Source organism: Arvicanthis niloticus, chromosome 26 (assembly GCF_011762505.2).
Source record: "Arvicanthis niloticus isolate mArvNil1 chromosome 26, mArvNil1.pat.X, whole genome shotgun sequence".
Taxonomy (NCBI): domain Eukaryota; kingdom Metazoa; phylum Chordata; class Mammalia; order Rodentia; family Muridae; genus Arvicanthis; species Arvicanthis niloticus.
In genome coordinates, this window is record NC_133434.1 from 1,548,038 (window position 1) to 1,569,467 (window position 21,430).

Sequence of the window (21,430 nt, forward strand, 5' to 3'; positions counted from 1 at the left end):
TGGATTCTCTGCCTCCCTTCTTTATGAATAGCTTCCTCAAGAGAAAGTGATCCAGCATTATTTTCTTGGGTTCTGAGAGAATTTCAGTAAACAATGAAGCTCTTTTCTTCGTCTTCTTGTCTCTGGAAAAGGTACACAACCCCACAGCCCATGGACAGACCTGCTGCTCTGAGGACGGCTGGGGTCCAGGAGAGGTACTTTGTGATGAGGGGCTGGGTTTCGTGGAAGTAAGCAGTGCAAATTTCTGTAGAGACAACAACAACAACAGTAACTAAACAGGAAGCCAGGAGAACACAGACCCTCTAACTGCACAGCTGCAGACCTTTGGAGACCTTAGCAGAGAAAGAGGAAGTGCCAGCAGCCTCTAGCCACTGAAAAAACAGCCTCAAGGAAGTTATGCTCTATTAGGGGAACAAAAAAGAATCCATGTCCTTCTTGGGAAAATGGCAGGATGCAGTCACAAAAGGTACATTAAGAAGAGGTGAGAGAAGAATGAACAGGTTGGACCAGAGAAAAGGCAGGGTTGTTTAGGAGCACTCTTAAGAGAAAGTGGCTTCCCCCTGTCTTAAGAGGAGATGTAAGAGAGAGGAGAAAGGAAACTGTCTCTTGGGCACAGAACCCATTGGTATCCAGAGTCTCAGAGACAGAGTTGCCTGATCCAAGGAAGAAGGATGTCTCTGTGCCTGGAAGGAGTGCAACAAGCCACAAACAGAACCCAGCAGAGAGCAGTGAGGATCTCAGAAGGGGATCAAAAGTCACCAGATCCTCCAGGCTTTAGACTGCAGGCAATAAAATGTGTGGAAACCCCAAAAGGGGAGTTTCTGCACACAGTGCATTTCAACTCTGCCCCCAACACATTCTGCCCCCCTCTCTGGTTCCTTTCAAATAGATGGAAGGGTAAAAGTAAAGAAGGACCTACAGACAATTTTGAAAGGGTTTGCTCTTGACCTAGCCATAGACTTAGGCAGGAGAGAAAACTTCAAACTTGTCTGCTTAAGACTTGTTTCTGATAAGCCTATTTAGATGAGTTTGAGGATTTATAGCTCATACTGTCAGAGCCGATGCATTACTGAATCCTGTGTGGTTAGGTCCATCTTAGCAAACCTTTAAAGATAGAGTGGGAGCCATGTGGCACACACAGTGACCCAGAGCACAATCACGTGCTTAAGTGGACACTACTGACAGCCTACAGTGGGTTCTACACCAGGAGTCTGTTTTCTACCAGAAAGAGTGCCCAAGGTGGGAGCGAGCCAGGGAGACCCCCTAAAAATCCTCACTGGAACAAACAGCCTGCCCTTGACAGGTGCTTGTCAGAGAAGAGAAGCCATGCTTATGAGGAAGACTCTGCAGGGGCTGCTAGGTCCTCAGTGTGGCTCATGAGCCATGCAGGACCCAGAAAATGGTATTGGTCTTTCTCTGGTTAATGGGCTTATATAAAACTGAAAGAATCCACCCACTTCACAGTCTAATTGGACAGCAGTCAGAAAAAAAAAAAAAAAATTGTGTGTGAATTGGCTCTCTCCAAGCTTGCCAGAGCAGTCACTCGACTAAGCTCTTTTTCTTCCTCTGAAAAAACTTCAAAAATTGACCAGTGACCATCTCTTACATTAAAATCTGAACACTCGGTGGCCATTGTTGTGTATTCCAGAGAAGGACAATGCACTCACTTAGCAAGGCCTGCAAATGGAAAAGCATGGAAGAAAAGAGTCACTAAGAAATGCCAGGGGGCGGGGGCCGGGGGCGGGGGGGGGGGGAGACAATGCCAATGCCAGGGGAATTGCTCAGTAATTCCTTCCAGAGTTGCTTAGAACAACCTACCTACTGTGACATTCCTGAGGAAACTTGTGAAGCTGGTACCTGGATGCTTATCCCAGGGCACAGAGAAAGATAAAGCTGCAGGAAGAACAGGGCTGGGTGTCCAGAAAAGGCATAAGCAAAAGGCCTAACTCTTCCCTTCCCACTGCTGGAGAAAGAGACATTTGCATGGCCACGTTCATGTCGGCACTACTCACAATAACAGAGATGGGTATCAACCAAAGGCTCCAACTGGCAGGTGGATAAAGAAACTGGTACATGACCACTGTGGAATACTACTTGGCACAAAAGTGGAGGAAATTTTATTATTTGAGAGAAAATAAATAGACCTGAAGGTCAACATCTTATGTGGGGACAGATACACAAGACGACCGCAATGTATTCTTACTTGGTATGTAGCTGCTGAGGAAGTTGAGGCTATGATGGAGGAGAGTATAGCCGTGGTACATGTTACCACATGTTCAGGATGGGAGACTAGGCCTTTAGAGAGATGCTGGGTAAAACATAAAAGGTTTCATGGGGTTGGAGAGATGGCTCAGTAGCTAAAAATACTGGCTGCTCTTCCAGAGGACACGGGATCAATTCCCAACACCCACATGGCAGCTAACAACTGTCTGCAACTACAGAGGATCCCACACCCTCATACAGACATACATGCAGGCCAAATACCTAGGCCCATAAATTAAAAATAAACATTTTATTTAAAAATTTTCAGTTATGATGACTAGGTTCAATAGAGATCTACTGTACAACTTGGTGATTACAGGTTTCAGAGTATTATGTGATCAAAAACTGCCGAGAGTGGGTTTTCATATTCTGACTACAAAATAGTGGCATATGAGATAATGCAAAGGCCAACTTGTCTAATGTAGCCATTCTACAGTGTGTGCAGATTTTAAAGTATCAGGTATGCCTTAAGTGTGAATAATTTGTATCTGTCAGTTAAAAAAATAACAATGAATGCCTAGGTTGGCACATCTTTGATTCACCAAAAAATAAAGAAAAGGATAAAAGAAACATGCACATCTTAGGTTGGAGGATAAGCCAGGAGATTGCAAGTGAAGGTACTCTTGGGCTGGGCCTTACCAAACACAAGGAAAGATAATCCCAGGTCTTAAATCGACCAGTGAAATGTCTTCAACCCCTCAAGGCAAGAAACAAACCAAAGAGAATGGGCCAAGGAGTAAGCTGGAGTCAGAAGCACCAGGAACCCAGCACATGGGAGAACCCACATGTGTGTGCACAAACAGGTCCATACTGTTACATCAGCTGTCAGACAGTAAAGACAGTAAAGAACATCATGGGCATGTAGAACAAAAGACCCTCATAGATCACAGAGAGAGAGAGAGAGAGAGAGAGAGAGAGATCTCAGTTGCAGACATCTCCTAGAGTGAGAACAGAACAGCTCTCAAGAGTCAACCTGGCCCCATGCACATACTTACTCTAGCCATTGTACGCCTTCTTTGGTTTGTTGTGACACCGTCTGGTAAAATTGTACTGTGAGGTGGGCAGAGGTGAAGGAGACAGCTTTCTGCACACTCACTATAAGCCATCTCACACAGGCAGCTGGGTGTAGTCTACACAAACTGGTTCTCAGAGGCCAATTCTTAACCCCTTTGTCTATTCACAGGAGTACAAAGAAAGACGTCTCACCCTGCTTTTCTCAGCAGCAAAGATGTGAGGTGGGCCTTGGTGGCGTCAAAGCTATGTGGTTGCCCTGACTGCTTGTCAACAGAGAGAAGCAGGAAGCCAGATGGCTTTACATGGGTAGATTTTTGTCTGTTTGGCTCTGAAATGTGTTGTATGTCTGTTTCACAGAGACAGTAATCAGTTCTGCCTCCTACCTGGGGCACTGTTAATAGCTGGCTGCTAGCTTCCAAGCCTACAGCTTGGTAGAGGTGACAATAATGGATAACTGGACAGATACTAAGTAGGTGTTGTATCCTGAAGGGCATCACAGAGAGGCAACCTTATCATTGACCCTGAGAAATCAGGCCTCACAACTAGAATGTATGAGAGCCAGATGAACCATCATTCCTTGTGACATTTGGTGCCCAAAGCTTCCCTGGTCTTATTGAAAATGAAGATCTATACTATCTTTTGTTTTTCTTATGTTCTTCCTCTGATGCTGAGATTATGGAGCCCAGACCCCTTTCATGTAAGAAAGCACTTCCACTGGGCACCAGCCCCAGTGCCTTAGCACAGCTGGGTAGTCCACTTTTAAGTCTTCTTCTCTTACAAGTTGGATAACTAATAAAGAGAAGCTGGGGGACAAATGAGAAACCAATACAGAGGGTTGGGCTTAAGGGTTTAGATAGAAACAAGACTCATCTTTATAGTTTTGACCTTAAAAAACTCATCACTAAATTAGCTATTCAAAAGGACCAGCCTGCAAGACGGCTGATGGGGTAAAGGCACTTGCCTCCATGTCTGATGACTTGTGTTGAATTACCAGGATCTACACAGAAGGATAGAACTGACTTCCGTAATCTGTCATCTGGCCTCCACACACATGAGCGTGCACCATGCACACACACATGTGAAAATAAATTAAATAAGTATATTTTTAAAAAAATACCACAACTTTTAAAATTGGAGCCCCCATCTGTGCAGCTGCTGGCCATGGAATAGCTTGGGGGGACAGTGCAGCTGTTCGGCTTCCTAACCTCGTGACCACTGCAGCACTTCTGTAGCCCCTGTACTTAGTCACTCCCGGTGGGACCCAGCCTTTTGTTTTGTAGCTGAGAAAAGAAAGGTCCAGGGAAACTGACAACCTCCCTTCCCATAGGACACGTCTCTAAAACAAACCAACAAATGAACAAACAAACAAGACAATCCTCTTGAAAGATTTATTTTTAATTAAAAAATAAAAGTTATCTTAACATATCTGCATTTGCAGCTTCCGGGATGGCAACTTCATGAAGCAGGGAAGCCAACGATCATCAGGTCTGTTGGCACCTGACCATCTTATAAAGGCACAAAGACACACGTGTCTCCAAACGGACAAACAGGACTTGGAGATGTCCCTGTAACTCACAACTCCCTCCAACTCCTTTTTTTCCCCCTTTTTTCTTTTTTTTTTTTTCTTTTTTGTCTGCCTTTAACAGCTTTCCCCCACCCGACCCCACCCTCAAAAAAAAAAATTTCAATTCTCTTAAAACTACAGAAATAAGCGCTGAGTCAGCAAGGAGCCTGGGCAGGTCTCCCAAGCACTTCCTGCTTTGCTGACCTGTTGCCCAGAGGGGGGCAGGGAGGGAGAAGAGCAGCCATTGCCCCAGGCCAGCCGAGCCTGTCACACTAACAGGCTGCTGTAGCCAGCCCTACAGCTATCACCAAAGCCTGGGCAATCAGATCCAAGGCGCTATCTCCCTTACTGAAAGGTATCTGTGGCTAACACAGCCTTGCAAGAAGGTTAAGTCCCACACAAGCAAGTCTTCATCAAATACTCCAGATAAAAATGGCGCTGGGATGAGGGAGACCGGAAGTGTTCCTCTACCCACGTTACTTGTCTTTAGAGGTCTTCTCTCCTTCAGAGTCTCCTTGCCTCTCTCTTCCCTTCTTCCCAGTCTCCCCCTTACCCCCAAAGAACTTTACTTTAGCTTAATGGTGGGGGTTCAGAGGAAGCTTCTGGCAACTCCTGGGGCTTGTGAATCGGTTCTGCCACCTCCAAGGGGACAAGGCACGCTTTGGGCTCCTGGGTATCACAGGGCTCCTCCTGTCCCTGCAAGGATTCCAGCGGCTCCTGGCTCTGGGCCTGGCTGTTCATCTTCTCTTCAGCTTCAATCTCTTCTGATGTGGGAATGGAGTTCTTCTTGGGGCGCCCCTTAGGTTTTGTGGGTGCTTCCTGTCCACCTTTAAGGACCTATGTGGGGGAAAAAAAAGAAGAAAAGTTATTGAATCCAAGAAATCCCTTCATCCTGCTTCTGGTCCACCCTCACATAGCACTGTGTAGTTTTCCCTCTATATAGCAAAGCCGCAGGGTATTTTAAGGCTATCTCCCCTCCCCCCTGTAGCCAGCTTCTTCCATGTTTGGTGGGTTTTAGTCAGCATCGCATACTTTGGCATTTAATACCCCAATCACGAACACAGAAAAAATGTCACCTCCTCTAGTAAGGAAAGAAATTAAAGTTCAGATACTAAGGAGCTAACGATGGACTGTCAGATTAAAAGAACTGAATCTATAGCAAGCAGGGAAATAAACACGCATGTGTGAAACGGAGCCTGGATTATCTTTTCAAGACAATCTGAGGATTCAAGTTAAAAGCTTTAAAATGTGAACCCTTAAAAAAAAGAAAGAAAGAAAGAAAGAAATGCCTCACAATAAATTCTCAGCACTCGCTTAACGCTTAAAAAAAATAGGTTGATCTACAAAACATATTCAACCACACCCCAAACGGCCTATGTTGGTATAAAATATTTATATAGTTGTCCCATTTTGTGATCTACACAAGAACCCCCATGAGACAGGTAGGAATTAATGTTTTCAATATTCACAGTTTCCTTAGTAAAGATAATATACAGTCCTTCCTCCGCCGACTCCAATCCCTGGTTCTGTGTAGTTAATGTTCTGGGCAGCTAGTGTGAAGAGCTTTGGGACAGCTTGGATTAAATAGAGAAGGGATAGGAGATATTTTTGCTACTTTCTGTATTAATTGGGTTCATATCTCTGGGGCATGATATCTGAGGTGGATACATCTACCTGAAGGAACAGTTTATTTTCCTTCACAGGTTAGTGGTTTTACTTCCTGGTTGGCCCACTACTTTCGGACATAAGGTAAAGTCAGTTTGTCCTGTGGGAGAATTGGAACAAGTTGTTGGTTTCATGTGATCAGAAAGCAAAGAGAAACAGGAGAAGCTGGGGTCTCAGTGTCCACTCGAGGACACTTCCCACTGACCTAACTTCCTTCCAGTGGGCTTCACTTCTTAAAGTCTCCATTATTCCCCCACCCCTGACAGCATTACAGGCTAGAGATGGAGCCTCCTTCCTACACATGGACCTTCGGGGCCACTCTAGATCCAAACTAGAGAACATCTCTAACTTAACTGCTCCTCTTCATTTGTACAGAAGCTCCTTAAGGACAAATCTCTTCTGACCAAGACCTTTCTATGTAGTCACTAGGTATTTATTGACTCTGTTTCCTTCTTCAAAACAGGAAGATGACCTCCTTGGGCTGAACTTCAAGAATGAGTAGAATAACTCATCAAACTTAAGTTCTTATTAAAACAGCTTTGAGATATAATTTGCATTCATGCTTCATGTATTTAAACTGCCCAATTTAATAATGCTTAGCATAGTTGCTAACTTGGGCAGCTATCACCTCAGTGCAATTTTGGATCATGTTTCCTCGTTGCCAATAGAAATCTTATACCCACTAGCACTAAATCACTGCCTGCACCTCAGCAATCAGCAGTCTTTTCACTAAGAAGAATCATAAGATATGGGCTGTGCTTGCTTCACTCAGAACCATGTCCTTAAGGTCTACCTATGTTGTAGCATGTATCAGAAAATAATTTTCACTGTATGTCTGTATCAGCTTTCTGACTCCCTCATCAGCTGATAGACACTCAGGTTGCACCCACCTTTGGGCTCAGTGAATAACGCTGTCATGAGCATGGGTGAACAGACTGCTTCAATTTTCCCCTTGGACCTCTTTCAGGTCTGTAGCCAGAAATGGAGTTGCTGAATTGTGTGGTGACTCTATGATTAACATTCGAGGACTCTTGCTAACATAGCTGTACCACTGGACATCCCAACCAACCACGTGTGTGGATTTCAACTCTCCACTTCCTCAGCAAGGTTTGTAATCAATCCTTCCTGATCATGGCCGTCCTAGCTAGGGCAAAGGAAGGGCTTGGTGTGGTTTTTATTTGTGTTTCCCTAATGGCTAACAATGTTGAACAGCTTTTTGTGTGTTTATTGGCCTTTCTTATATCTTTTAAAAATAAATTTTAATTAGAAGATAATTATATCATTTCCTCCTTCCCTTCCCCCAACTGTTCCTGTGTGCCCCTCCCTACATTGCTCGATATCTCTCTCTCTCTCTCTCTCTCTCTCTCTCTCTCTCTCTCTCTCTCTCTCTCTCTCGTCATGGCTTTCTTCTTTTTCTTAATTGGTGATATACAGTTTACCTAAGTATGCAAGTACAGCCTGCTCAGTCTGTACACTGCATCTTTTGTGCATATGATCTCAGGGCAGACCTAGTGCACATCAATGTCTGTTTGAATTGTCTTCTTAGAATATAGTTTAAGAGATTTTTTAAAAAAATAATCTAGATTCATGTTCCTTATCAGATAGAACACTTAAAAATATCTGTTCCTGTTCAGAGAGAACTCTCTTTCCAGTTCTCTCTCTCTCTCTCTCTCTCTCTCTCTCTCTTTCTCTCTCTCTCTCTCTCTCTCTGTGTGTGTGTGTGTGTGTCTTTCCCTCATCTTTTCACTTCGTGATGGTTATCTTTCACAGCACAAAAGTTTTTATTTCTCATAAGATCCAACTTAATTTTTCTGCTGTTGCTAATGATTTTTGTGTTGTATATAGGAAGGCCTTGTTCAATCCTAAGTCAAGAATATTTACTTATGTTTTCTTCTAAGGCTTTTATGATTTTAGTTCTTTTGTAGATTTGTGATTTGCTTTGAGTTAATTTTTTGCATACAAGAGCCAGGAAAAATGTATAGTCTCAAAAAAACACCTCTTTCCAGCTGCAGTTCTATTTGACTTATTCAAACCCATCCAGACAGCTCAAAGGGAGGTTTAAAGTGACCTTCAACAAGGTAAGGATACTAACAGAAATCGCCTCTGGAGAGAAGACACCCGAGTTCTTTCTTGGGTTTGTCAGTATCTGATTTTGATGTCAGTGCTTTTGAAAGTGCCTGGCTGTGCCAAGACAGACTCTCCATGTTGCAAGCAGCTCCACTGGGTATGAAAGAGGTTATACAAAAAAGCAGTTGCTCCATGCAGTAATCAAGTTAGAAAAGGGCAGGTCTAAGGAAGCCATCTAATTGGCAAAAGAAAGTCCAGCCCAGCAATTATAGAACACCACCCACACAGCTTGGATCTACCCCACCTGGCTGTTTTCCTACAGTGTGAAAAAAAAAAAAAAGTCAAAACAATCAGACCATTTTCTAAATGGAATAAAACATTCCAGTGCAAGCAATAATTAGGAGATAACTACCCTCCTGGCTGCTTTCCGCATCGACCTCTGGCCCCCTGCCTCCCAGCGCACCTGAGACAATTATCTGGAACCCGCCCTGCATCAGGATTGCACACTCAGAAGCACCCTGCATCCCTCTTTGGGGGTTTGCTTCCCCGCCGATTCCTAGAGATAGGTTGTTCCTTAGTCCAGAGGGGCCAGGCAACCCACTGGGCATGAGGTCACATACTTCTCTCTGTCTCTCACAAAAACACCTAGAATATGGTGCTTCACTAGCTGCATTTATCAGCAGTCCTCCTCTGGACCCTAAATCTAGGCATTTGGTTATGGATGAGGATATCAAGATGGCTCTTCTTGCTTTCTTCCTGAGGTGCTTAGATGGGGTTCAGGCCTCAGAGAGAACAGGATGACAGTGTAGAAAGGTGTATCTTCTTTCCTTCCCCTTCCAGACAGGAAGCAGTTGACAGAAAGTGTTTGCAGGGATCAAAGTGAGCCAAGGGGGAAGCTGGACTTAAATGTAAGACTCCAAACTTCTCCAATCTAACATTCTTACCAGCATTTCTTTCTGTTTAATGTGCAGGAACACATAAGCCTTGCCTGGTCTTACTGCTTCCTATTCATCTGCACTCACTCACGGGAAGCCAGGCTTGCGAACTTGGGGAGTGTTTGCTTCTCTCTCCCCTCCTCCAACACAGTTGGGACCATAGCCTTGATGATGCTGAGAAAAAAACAGTCTGGGCTCTCCAGCATGAATCTCTCCCACAGCACTGCCGATCTCATTAGCTATTTGTTCCAGCCTGACTACCCAGTGTCCCATTAGGCCTTGAACTGTGTCCTTGTGCCAAATCAGAGGACCAATTACTCAGGACTCCTCTCAACCAAAAGAGAACTTGAGGGGTCCTTAGATGCCTGTAGAATTTACTTTCATCTTCCTATCAGGGCCTCTAAAATTTCAGATTCTTTGAAAACATGGATTTTGTTGGCAATAAACTCTAAAAACCACATTGGCTAATATCCCTTGTCTGCATCTCACGTGACAAGCACAATCCTAGGTATTTTATGGATGTTGTCTCAGGTAGCACAGCTCGGTGAAGTAGATGTGAGACTTTACAGAGGAGATACACAGTAACCTCTTCATGGTCACAACTGGTAACACTTCCAGTGTTGACTGTCTAGAGACAATGCAAAAGCAAGTGGCACCCATGTGTGACACTGTAGTCTTCCCACATTCTGGAGGGCATTTGGGTCTGCTTTCAGAAGAGAACTGGGCATTAAAACTGCAGACCACTAAAAAATGAGACGTTTTCAGCCAGATACAAATGCCGTGGATCCCCAGAAACAGAATATGGGCTAAGCATTCCATCTAATGTGCAAAATTAAATTTACTCAACCCGCTATAGGTTACACATGCTGACCAGTCAAAACTAGTTAGAGATCCTATCTGGCTCTTGGCAGCTTTGCCCTTGGCAGCCTCGAGAGCGAGTCTGAGAATCAAATGCTAATCTTTTTCCAGTTCCAATTAGGTTACTAGCCTTGAGACATCTTTATTACCCAATTATCTTTTTTCTTTCCTTCTCAGTACCTGAAGAGATAGCCTTGAAAGAGTTTTTAGCAGGGAAATATATGAGGCAATCCGGAGCTCAACAATGCTCCGCTGTTCTGGGGGAGTCTGAACTCAACGCGTAGAACTGTACGCCATGCCTTGCGTGTGGCTCCCGCCATTCTGAAGTTCCTCTGCCCCTTCTTTCTGCCTGAAGCCCATTCCCCACCATCGTTGAACACATTCCTATCCATTCACTGAAACCGTCTTGAGGGTGCCTCTTCCACAACGCCCTCCCTCCTCTTCTCTGCTCCTGAAGCAGCATGACCACCCTTCCACGGTTGCCTTGATTACTCTGTATAACTTAGCTTTCAGGTCCGTCTCAATGACTCAACTGAAAATATTACCATGGCTTGTGTGTTATGTGTTTTAATTCATGTTTCTAATTAGCATATGAAGCATTAACTTCATTAAGTATTTTCAAACATCATTCGTTTGTCACGGCTTTCCTCCCTTCCTCCATCTCTGCCTCCCTTTGCACCCCTCACTTCATCCTTCCTGCCCCTGCAACATCCCTTTCTCCTCTCACAGGCCTTTGGGTTTACTTACACCCATACTCACAGCCACCACGGGAAAACACAAGTACCTCAAAACGCTTTTAAGGTTTTAAGGGACCGCCTCAACTTGTCACTTCAACCCTGTTACCTGATGCGAACTAACTGGTCCATGTGCTGTTGCTAACGTGAACCGAACTAAAATCTTGCTTCCTTCTCTCCTGAAGGGACCTGAATTTGGCTTGCCTAGAAGGTTCTCTGATGTTAAATCTGCTGTGCTACTTCCATTTTTAAGTGTACAGCTGATAACCATCATCGGGTACATCTGCAACTGTGCCGGCAGTAGAGTGGCTCATGAAAAACAGGTGATGTCAGAACCCAGGGTGCACAGGTTGTCCCACGGGGGGAACTGGGTGGTGCTGGCCGAGAGCATGGGTTGTCAGTTCGTTATTCATATGACTCATGCGAAGATTGCTGATAACCAATTTAAACAATACTCTGCTGCTCAGGAGACATTGATTTCCACAATGATGATTGGTGAGGAAAGAGGAAGGTGGTGGAACTTAAAAGAAGAAGAACCCAAGGGACGTGCCCCAGATGGGCAGGGAGGGCCGCCCAGAGGAATGTGGCCCAACCCCTCTCACTCCCAAACTCAAGTTCCTTTAGAGAACAACACTCCCCCCCTCCAATTTCTACCTTAAGTTTCATATGTGTAGAAACTTACAGAATATTTAGAATGACTCTATCTGAATTTCATTATCCTTCAGTTTTTAACTTCTGTCTACAGATGTCTTCACTACCTCATCTCTAAACTCTTTGCAGGGGTTCAGGGGGTTATCTCAAACCAAATAACTGAGTCATTCTGCATGCCCTTACTATTTCCTGGGCCTTCTCTCTCCACCTACAGAACAAATTCCACAAGAAGCAGAGGTTATGTTTTATTTTCATCCCTGCGCTGCCCACAACAGGCTGGGATGGCTAGCAGAGGAGCAGCGATGTTTAGTTTGGATGTGAAGTGTGTCCACAGCATCCTCCCTAATGTAAAATGTTCAAAGGTGGCACTTCAAGAACGTGACTGCACTATGAGAGCTCTGGTGTCACAACAGGCTCATAATCAGATAGGCCACTGAGAGGTGGGAGCCAGTGGGACTTCCGGGAGCATGCTTCAAAATAACCTGGCCTGTCCCCAGCCCTGCCATGGGTCCCTGAGATCAGACTTCCTGGGAGGAGAGCTTATCCTGCTGCCCAGTGACTCCGATGCCCACCAAGTTTAAACACTACTGCATTCAAAGACACAGGCACAGAAGCATGTGTCTTTCTTAATGACTATTGACAGAAGGTACTTAGCTATTGCTGGGAGGAGAACGGAGTTCTTAGGACGTGCTAGAAGGTGGAGTTCAAAATAGTAGCTGAGAAAGCTGATAGGTTTTCCTCTTTGATTTCTAAAGAAACTGGTTAAGAAATGAGGCCAACCAGAGAGGCTGGGCAACAAGGAGGACTTAGGTGGAGGATGTAAGGACCTACCTCCCCCAGGGAAGGGGAAATAGAGTAGATTTCACAGGTGAACTACAAATGGGTAGGATTGGGAACAGGCATGAAGGAAGGAGAAAATACCGGGAGAAATGATTGGAATTGGGGGACATTTCAGTAGTGAAGTGGAAACTTAGTGCAATGGAGATTCTATGGGATCTATGAGAACAACCCTAGCAGAGACACCTAGTAATGGAGGACACAGGGCCTAATCTGACCATCTTTTGTAAGTAGGCAAGGCCTCAAGTGGAAGGATTGGGGCACCAACCCAGCCACAAAACCTTCTACCTGCAGATTGTCCTGCCTAAAGGGTATGCTGGAACTGAGAGTTCAGCACAATCATCATGAAAAAGATGAGAGAGACTCTATCCAGCTGCCAATGGGAGCAGATGCAAAGTACCACAGGCAAACATTAGGCAGAGCTTAGGGAGTCCTACAGAGGAGGAAGGACCAGAGGGGTCAGGGACACCACAAAAAGACGACCGATAGAATCAACTGACCTGGAATTTGCAGAGATTGGGGAGCCTTCAGGGGTCTGACCTAGGTCCTCTATATCTATGCTATGGCTGCATAGCTTGGTGTTCTTGAGGGAATCCTAACAGTGAGAGCAGAGGCGGTTTCTGACTCTTTTGCCCTGCTTACGGAACTGTTCTCTTCCTACTAGTTTGCCTTTTTACCTTGATGTGATGGTATATACTTGGTCTAATTGTAGCTTGTTTGGTTGGTGTCCCTGGGAGGCCTGCTTTTCTCTGAGGAGCAGGGTGGGGGTGGAGAGTGGATCTGGGAGAGGGGGGAAATGTACAGGCAAAGGGGAAGAGAAGGAGGGGAAACTTTGATCTGGATGTAATATATGAGAGAAGACTGAAAATGTTTTTTTTTTTTTTTTTAAATGAGGTCAAGTTCAAATAGCCTTCCTCCACAGGCCTCCACAGGCCTCCACAGGCCTCCACAGGCCTCCACAGGCCTCCACAGGCCTCCACAGGCCTCCACAGGCCTCCACAGGCCTCCACAGGCCTCCACAGCCTCGGAAGACCTTCCCTTCCTATCTTGAAGCCCAAACTACCAGAGGTCCTTCCTGCCTTCCAGCAGCCTCAGACTGGAAATTCTTCCCATTAGAACAAGCCCAGGTTTGCACTCCTTGCCCCTTCTTACCATCTTCTTCCATTTCATCCTGCGATTCTGATACCAAGTCTTCACTTGCAGCTGAGTGAGTCCCAGAGATTGGGCCAAGTCCAACCTAGAAGGCATGAGACATAAAGGAAGGGAGAGGAAAAAGGGAGTGAGCAAGAAAGAAAAGTGGGAACACGCTGGCTAGCATCTGGCACTTGCTACTATATCTAGGACTGCCACCATTAACCCAGTTCATCGCCAAAAGGAAGAGTGTCTCCCTTCTGAGAACACTGTGTAGGACTGGAAAACAAAAATAGTGGGCACATGTGAGAACATGGGCAGAGACCTCATCCCAGGTCCATTCTCTCTCTAAAATGAACCTGAAAATCCAAGCCTTTGATCTTCACCCCTGTACTCTGTAAAATGTAGGTTCCGATCCCAAAAACTAGAAATAAAAAAGTAAAGCTGTACTTCTATGGGAATTCCACTCATCACTCTAGATTCACCTCTGGTAGGTGAGCCTCCCAGTTCCCATAATTCCTTTGACTCAGCAGTCACCCCAATGGACTGTGTTGTCAGCTGTCTCCAGAGTACAGGTTACTTCTGCTTCCCCAGCTCAAGACCAAGTCTTTCACTTAATTTATGTCTACAGTACTGCCTACTACATTACTAAATCCCAAAGCAGGACTCAGAAATATTTTTCCATGTGTCTGTGTATATGGTTAATTGCATGCATGTTTGTGTGTGCTGTGTGTAGAAACCCAAGGTTGATGTCAAATGTCATCTTCCATTACATACTAGTTTATTTATTGAGACAGGGTATCTTGGTGAATCCAGTGTTCCCCCATTGTCCTGGGTATCCCCTGTTTTTGCCTGCTAAGTGCTGGGGTTACAAGCAGCAGCCACACCTGCCCAATTTTCATGAAGGTTCTGGGGATCTGAACTTCAGCCCTCACACTCGTGAAGCAAGTGACTCATGCACTAAGACATCCCTTCAGACCCAGGAATTTACTGTAGCTGCCCTAAATTATTACAGCGATTGGAATGTACAGCCATAAAGAGTCCAGCAAAGCATTAAATCCATAGTCCCTCCTGCTGTCTATGCTCACTGTATTTCTACTTTTCTCTTTAGCCTTTTGAAAAGCCCTAAGGCCAGTTTTATAGTGAGAAGTAATTCCAGTGACACAGCAATCATTTCCAGAGCGTGCCAGCATCCCAGACACACGCTGAGCCCCTGACCAGTGCTATCTTGTCACCACACCGAGCTTGGTATGATTATTCCCATTTTACAGATAAAAGACTTAAAGCTGAGGGTGATTAGAATTTTCTCAAGGATATGGCCAAACTCTTCCTGACCCTTGCTTTTCTGTTAAATAAAGTCTATTGGAACACAAGCAATCTTATTTGCTTTCGTTGCCCATGGCTACCTCTGTGCTACATCAGCAGATGTGAGTAGATGGGGAAAGACTATGTGATACAAAAAGAGCCACCTGAAATAAACACTCTTCTGGCTCTGTTTCTGCTGACTCCTGGATCCTGGAGCAAGAGTAAAATCCACCCATGACTGACTGGTACGCCACCTTCTGTGTGAGGTCCCACCTCACGACACAGCTTCACAAAGCAGAATTGTGGAGGGGAAACAGAGATTCCACAGCCTGAGCAAGGACCCAACTCTCCAAACTGGGACTTGGAATATTTAAGGGGAAGTTAGTCAGGTTTCTATCCTTAGTTCTCAAGGCCAGGGACATATATGGTTACCCGGGTACCGCCTGGGGGGGGGACGTGAGATCCGAGAAAACCTGAGCTGCCTGCCTGCAACCTCCCTTGAGCTCCAACACTGCTCAGTGAAGCAGTTCAGACTTGTACATCAGCTTGAGCTGTGGCCACCAATGCTTGAAGGTCACCACGTTCTGAGAACTGCTGCTTGCAGATCTAGGGCCCACTATTTCTTGCAAGCCTACACAGGCTCAACCCTAAGCCACAGGCAGTCCAGGTGCAGCAGGCAGTCCAGGTGCGATGCCTCGGCTGCAGCTTTCTCTACCTGAGGAGATCTAGCATTGGCACAAACACTGCCATTGACCCTGATATCAGCCAACTCTTGGTGTTTTCATACACAGCTGGTACCCAGGACTCCCACTCTGATTGGGGTACATTAACTAAGCCTCTAGTAATAATTTTTAAAATAGAATCTGCCTTCAAAGGACTGTTGAACCTGTCTTAAAGCTATATCCACATATAAGTGGTCAGCCCTGTAGAGGGGCTACTGGCTACTGAACATTTTATTGCAAGTGATTAACTGACCAAAGCAATAAGCGTCCATTGCTAACAGCACTTAGCTCTTCTTTTTAATGAAGCACTATGCCCTAGGGAGTCATTCATTATGAACTGATCCAGGGTGATCCAGGGCTATCCCACAATTCTGGTCCCAGAGCCATTCTGGGTTCTGGTGGTACTAAGGGTGCCTTCAGACTCCTGCATGATTTTCCTGAGCCTGGTTCACCTGATGCCATCAGGTGCATTAGTCAGTGGAAGATTCACAGTTCCACCACAGCCTTGGCAAATGCTGTTAGCTCACTTTGGAAAAATGCATCCTTGACTCACACACTGGCTGCAGAAAAAATCTCACTGTCATCAGCTTTCTCTCATTACCTGCCACCGTTACAAATTCTCACTTCCCTGCATATTCACTCAAATGGAGTCGCCTAGGAAACCTGGGAAACAAACAGCTGTGGGAGGAGGGAGTGCTCATGGCTCTGGTCACGTAGGGAGGTAGGGAACATGGAGAGGGCGGACTGGGGCGTCAGCTTCAATGCCAGCCAGATGGAGTCCTCCTCCCTATGCAAGTGAATCAGTTCTGTGTGGGTCATCTGAGAGATGCCTGGGCAAGCATCAGGAAGCCCCAACAGACTTATTAAGAACTAACCCCCCTCCTGTCTCTCTGTCTCTGTCTCTGTCTCTGTCTCTGTCTCTGTCTCTCTCTCTCTCTCTCTCTCTCTATCTATCTCTCTCTCTCTGTCTCTCTCACTCGCTCGATCGCTCGCTCAGGTTTTCTGAGAAATAAGCCTAACTTTTACCAATACTTTCTGGAACCTCTTAGACACACAACCATACAACTAAGAATGATAGCTGCTCCATCTGGCTACACAAGTCCATGAAACTCAGCTACCTGCAACCTGCGGATCATGTGTATTAATTCCCAACTCACAGACCTGTCTGCCCAAATGTAACCACAGTGTGGATGTCCAAAGCAAAGCTCACTCTGCCTCATCAATCCCAGCCTGTCCTCAGCCCTTTCGGCTTCCATGAAGAGCATCCTTGTTTCCTAAGGGCTTGCCTCATTCAACAACTCCTGCCCTTCTTCCTCACCCAGGGTTGGTTCTTCCCATTCTGTTTCCATTTTAAGGCACCCCACTTCTCCTCTGTGTTCCCTGCAGCCATCCCTAGATTCTTTCATGGCTGGCTTCACTTGCCTATAATCCATCAGTTGTAGCGTTACTGAAGTGATGATTCTAAAATGGATCTTATGGGCCAGTGACTGCCTCAGCAGCAAAGACCCTGTTCCTCAGTCAGGCAGATAAGGTCTTTCCTACACCCATCCACACCCTAAGTAGAAACGCCCATACGTGTAGTTCCTTCAACATGTCTAGTGAGACAAGAGTCTATGCCTTTTAGGGATATCTCCTCTATGAAGGATGCTCTCTCTTCTGGGATTAAAGGTCTTCTCAAAGGCTTTCCTGCCACACTCAGCAATATCTTTTGGTTTCTATGGCAACATATGGTACCACTGCTGGCTTACTCTGTAGTCATTCTTCCCCCCTACCCCAGACCCCCATGATGTCCATTAAAGCAGGGCTCTGTTTACTACAGAGTATTTTCTGCCATCCAGACATCCCACTTTGGAGCACCCAAGAGACCCTCAGCAAGCAGCTGACTTGTGGAACCACTAGACAAGTTCTTTCTGAAAGGGAGCCTTGCAGATTGCACTTTCCCTTCTAGTTCGTTTTCTAAACAACTACTGAATAGCTTCAGGCTTTCAATTGCAGTTATTTCCTGTTCTCTTTCATAGGACTGGGGTCAACCTAATAGAGACAAAGCACTTAGCAATTAATAATAATAATAATAATAATAATAATAATAATAATAATAATAATAATAATAATAATTTAAAAGATCTGGAAAGGTTTCCCAATAAATAGGCTCATCCCTGTGTTTAGCCACCTCAGGGTAAGATAAAGGAACAGGCATATTTAGTAATTAAGATACTAAATTAAAGACAGAGGGCTTCTAGGGAAAGTAAGGGTTGCAATCATTCCAAACATGAATTACAAAGGGTTTAAAGAGGAGACTTCCCTCCAGCTTCTCAGCGATCTCTGCCAAGTACCTCTGCTTTAATCCTGATCAAATGCACTAAGGTCTCAGAAACTTCCTCACCTAGGTCAATCCAGGCCTTTCCATCAAACTGAGTCAGCAAGGTATTCAAGATGGCAAAGAAGGGCTAAAATCACAGGTCTAGACCACTGCATGTGACGCTAAATGTCTGGGGCTTTAAGAACCAAGCCAGCTTCCAGGCAGTGTGATTTTTCTTTTCTTTTGCAGAGGTTTATCAGAAACGTAGGAGAGACAGCGGAGAAAGCATCCATTCAGGCACTGTGGACTGATGGCATAGATTCAGGTGGGTTGTCTCTTCTAACATAAAGGTGACAGGACTTGAGCAAACGAATAAAATCTGGACCAGAGTGTAACCCAACATTGAACATGCCCTTTGTGAATCCACAACCCACAGAGCGCAGAACTCTTCTCCGGGTGGTACCCACAGAGAGCGCCATCCTTTGGTCCTCACCTGTCTGGAGTAGACAAATACTTCTGCTTCTGGAATTTCTTCTCTAGACCCATGAGCTGCAGCTCCGTGAAGATGGTGCGACTCCTGCGTGGTTTCTTCTGCCTGGGTGTGGGTTGTTCTGTCTCAGATTCGCTGCTGGCTAACGCCTCACCACCAGGGGTCTCAGCAGCAGCAGCAGCCTCTGCAGCAGCAGCGGCTGGATGGCGAGGTAACACTGGGGTGATTCCCGGGCCAGTGGGAACCAGGTGGGAGATGACTGTGGGCTGCCGGGTGATCACAGACAGGAGAGGATATGCCCTTAAGGAAGGAGAGCCTAGAGAGCAAACAAGAATCAAGTCACCACAAGGTCCGGAGAGACCAGGGACAAGGAGCCCAAAGAGAACCCCTTGCTAAGACCGGAATGAATGCAGGGCCTCTTGCACATCAGACGGTACAAGTGGAGCAAACAAAAATCAAGAAAAAAAGCGGCTCAAGATCCTGAACTGCGCTCAAGATCCTGAACTGCGGAGTGAGCCCACTACACTGAGCCTTGCTCCAGCTTGGGGTATGAGGCCATTTGTGCTCCACTTAGCCAAAAATGGCTTCTTGCAAGTCCCCTCATTTAAGTAACTCCCTTTACCCTCTGCAAATGACTAAATTCTGGTTTCAGTGATAGAGAAAGGTTAGAAGCATGAACATCCGAATTCCAATAACTGATCTGTAACGTGCAAGTGTTCTGAAAGAAAACAAAGCAAAGCAAAACAAAACAAAAGCCTTCTATGGTCTTCATCAAAGACCATATAAGTTATAAGAAAAGACTTTTCTTATAACTATGAAAGTCACAGACTCAAAAATCTCTTTGCCTTAAATCATAAGGATGTTCAGAGACAGAGGATGTTTAATGATTATCCCACTTTGACTCCCTCATTTCAGGGAAGCTAGTCCCAGGAAAGTTAAATGACTCGCCTAATACAACATAACCAGGAAAAGCAAATTGAGGGGTCAAACCCACAATCTTCTGGCTTAACACCCAGGGCTCTTAGCACTGGGTCATGAGTCACACGTTTGTAAGGGAGGAATAAACATGTTTAATTCACATAAAAACCTGGCTCAATTATGACTAGTTATCTACCCGAAGCACTATTTAAAGAGGGTTCTCAGGCTGGGTTGGAGCTTTCTGAGGTTGATTAACAATGTCTGCCATGGACAGGTGGTAGGGTGCACAGGTTCAGGAACATATATACAGTTTTTCTAATGCTTATTAGGAATTTCAAAGCAAAAGTGCTTTTGCATCTAACAATCTACATGTGTAAGTGCACATTTTAAAAGTCCACTTTCTGTTTACTGTTTGTAGGCTGAAGTTTAAAGTGTCTTTGTCTTTCTGGTTTCAGTTTTGTCATCTAGATAGTAAGAGTAGCTAACTTCTCAGAACTCTTCAAATTCTGTCATACTGATGCTACACCCAAGTATCTCTCGGCCCACATTCGACAGCCGATGAAACCAGAGAAGACTGGGGGCTGCCCTTTGAACCTCAATGCAGGCCTGCCAGCAGCCACAAAGGCAGAGCAAGCAAGAGCCAACCAACATTCACACTTGTCCTGGGCTGAAACCAACTACATCATAGAAGCCCCCAGGTGCTGCTTGTGAACCCAGCTCTCACCTGGCTTGGCATTACTCTCTGTATTCATTCCTGTGCCTGTGTTCTGAATGCCAGGCCTAGTCATTAAAACAGATAACTGCTCTCGTTCTTTGAGAACACTCTAGTGAGGCCCAGTAGAAACCACAAAGTTGTTAAGAAACAATAAATCACCGAGTGCAACAACTTCCAGGAACCCTAAAGCCAACTCTAACGCTTGAGGGTTTGTGTTGTGGGATTCATTTTAAGGAAAAAAAACAATAAAAATCTGGGCTGGCCCAATGGCTCAGGGGGTTAAGAGCACTGCTGCTCTTTCAAAGGGCCTGAGTTTGGTTCCTAGCACCTGTCACAGCTGCCTGTATACATATGTCATGCTGGTAAAGGTGGGGGGGGGGGTGATAGGCACTCATCTACCATTGCTGGCAACATTAGAAGATTAAAAAAATAGAAGAAAAAAATAGAAGAAGAAGCATTTTACATGCCCATTGTCAACATCTGCCGAGTCACTGACAGAAATTCCAGGAGGAGTTCTTTCATCCGTGTGCACAGATTTCTGTGTGCCACCATATTCACTGCAGCCTTGTTGACAGTAGTGGGATGGGGGACACAATCCACAGACTTATTAACACGGCAATGAGCCAGGTTTTATCTACGGTGTGGCCTAGCAGTATAATCTGATAAATACACAGATGAATGGATGAACTAATTATCCAAATCTATATTAAGTGAGAAAAACACAGTATGAAATTTGTGTCATCAGAAAGCTGTGTGGCCACTTTTACACATACATTTTGGCTTTGGGGAATCTGAAAACCTATTTACCTCACAAATAATAATAACAACCTCTAGGGAAAGGCAGAAGTAAAATAGACTAGAAAGGAATCTACTGGTATTTATCTCTGAGCACAGACTATGGGCCACTGGTTCTGGAAGCTTCGGTTACAGCTGTGAACCAAACAAATTCCACCTTCATTGATACTCACATTTCCACAGAGGAGGCAAGCAATATAGTGACAGGCCATGGTGAGCTCTCCAGAGAAAGCTACAGCAAAGAGGGAAGATGGAGCAGGTATGGGGAGGCCTCTGAGGAAAGGTGGCCTTTCAGAGGATAAGTGTGTCTCAGTGTGCTAGTCTTGAGAAGATGCAGGGTTGCTGAGAGCCTCAAAGCACAGAACCAGTGTGTGCAATCCCTTTCAGGGCAACAAGCTTTGACTCAAAGATAAACACCTGAGGTGAGAAGGGCAGAAAGGTTCAGAGAGATCTGCTGGGGTCAGGTCA

The 21,430-nt window shown here is 45.2% G+C and overlaps 1 protein-coding gene across 1 annotated transcript in view; it reads right to left on the bottom strand.

Annotated features, from left to right (window-relative positions):
• Nucleotides 1–4,944: 4,944 nt before the first annotated feature.
• Barx2 (BARX homeobox 2) overlaps nt 4,945–21,430 on the bottom strand; it is a 68,712-nt gene continuing 52,226 nt past the window's right edge. Inside the window, exons 2-4 of the mRNA XM_076924590.1 lie at nt 18,538–18,850; nt 13,740–13,824; nt 4,945–5,677 (exon numbers count right to left, since the gene is read on the bottom strand). Coding sequence (XP_076780705.1) covers nt 5,411–5,677; nt 13,740–13,824; nt 18,538–18,850 — 665 coding nt within the window. The 3' untranslated portion in view covers nt 4,945–5,410. The remainder of the gene's footprint in view (nt 5,678–13,739; nt 13,825–18,537; nt 18,851–21,430) is intronic.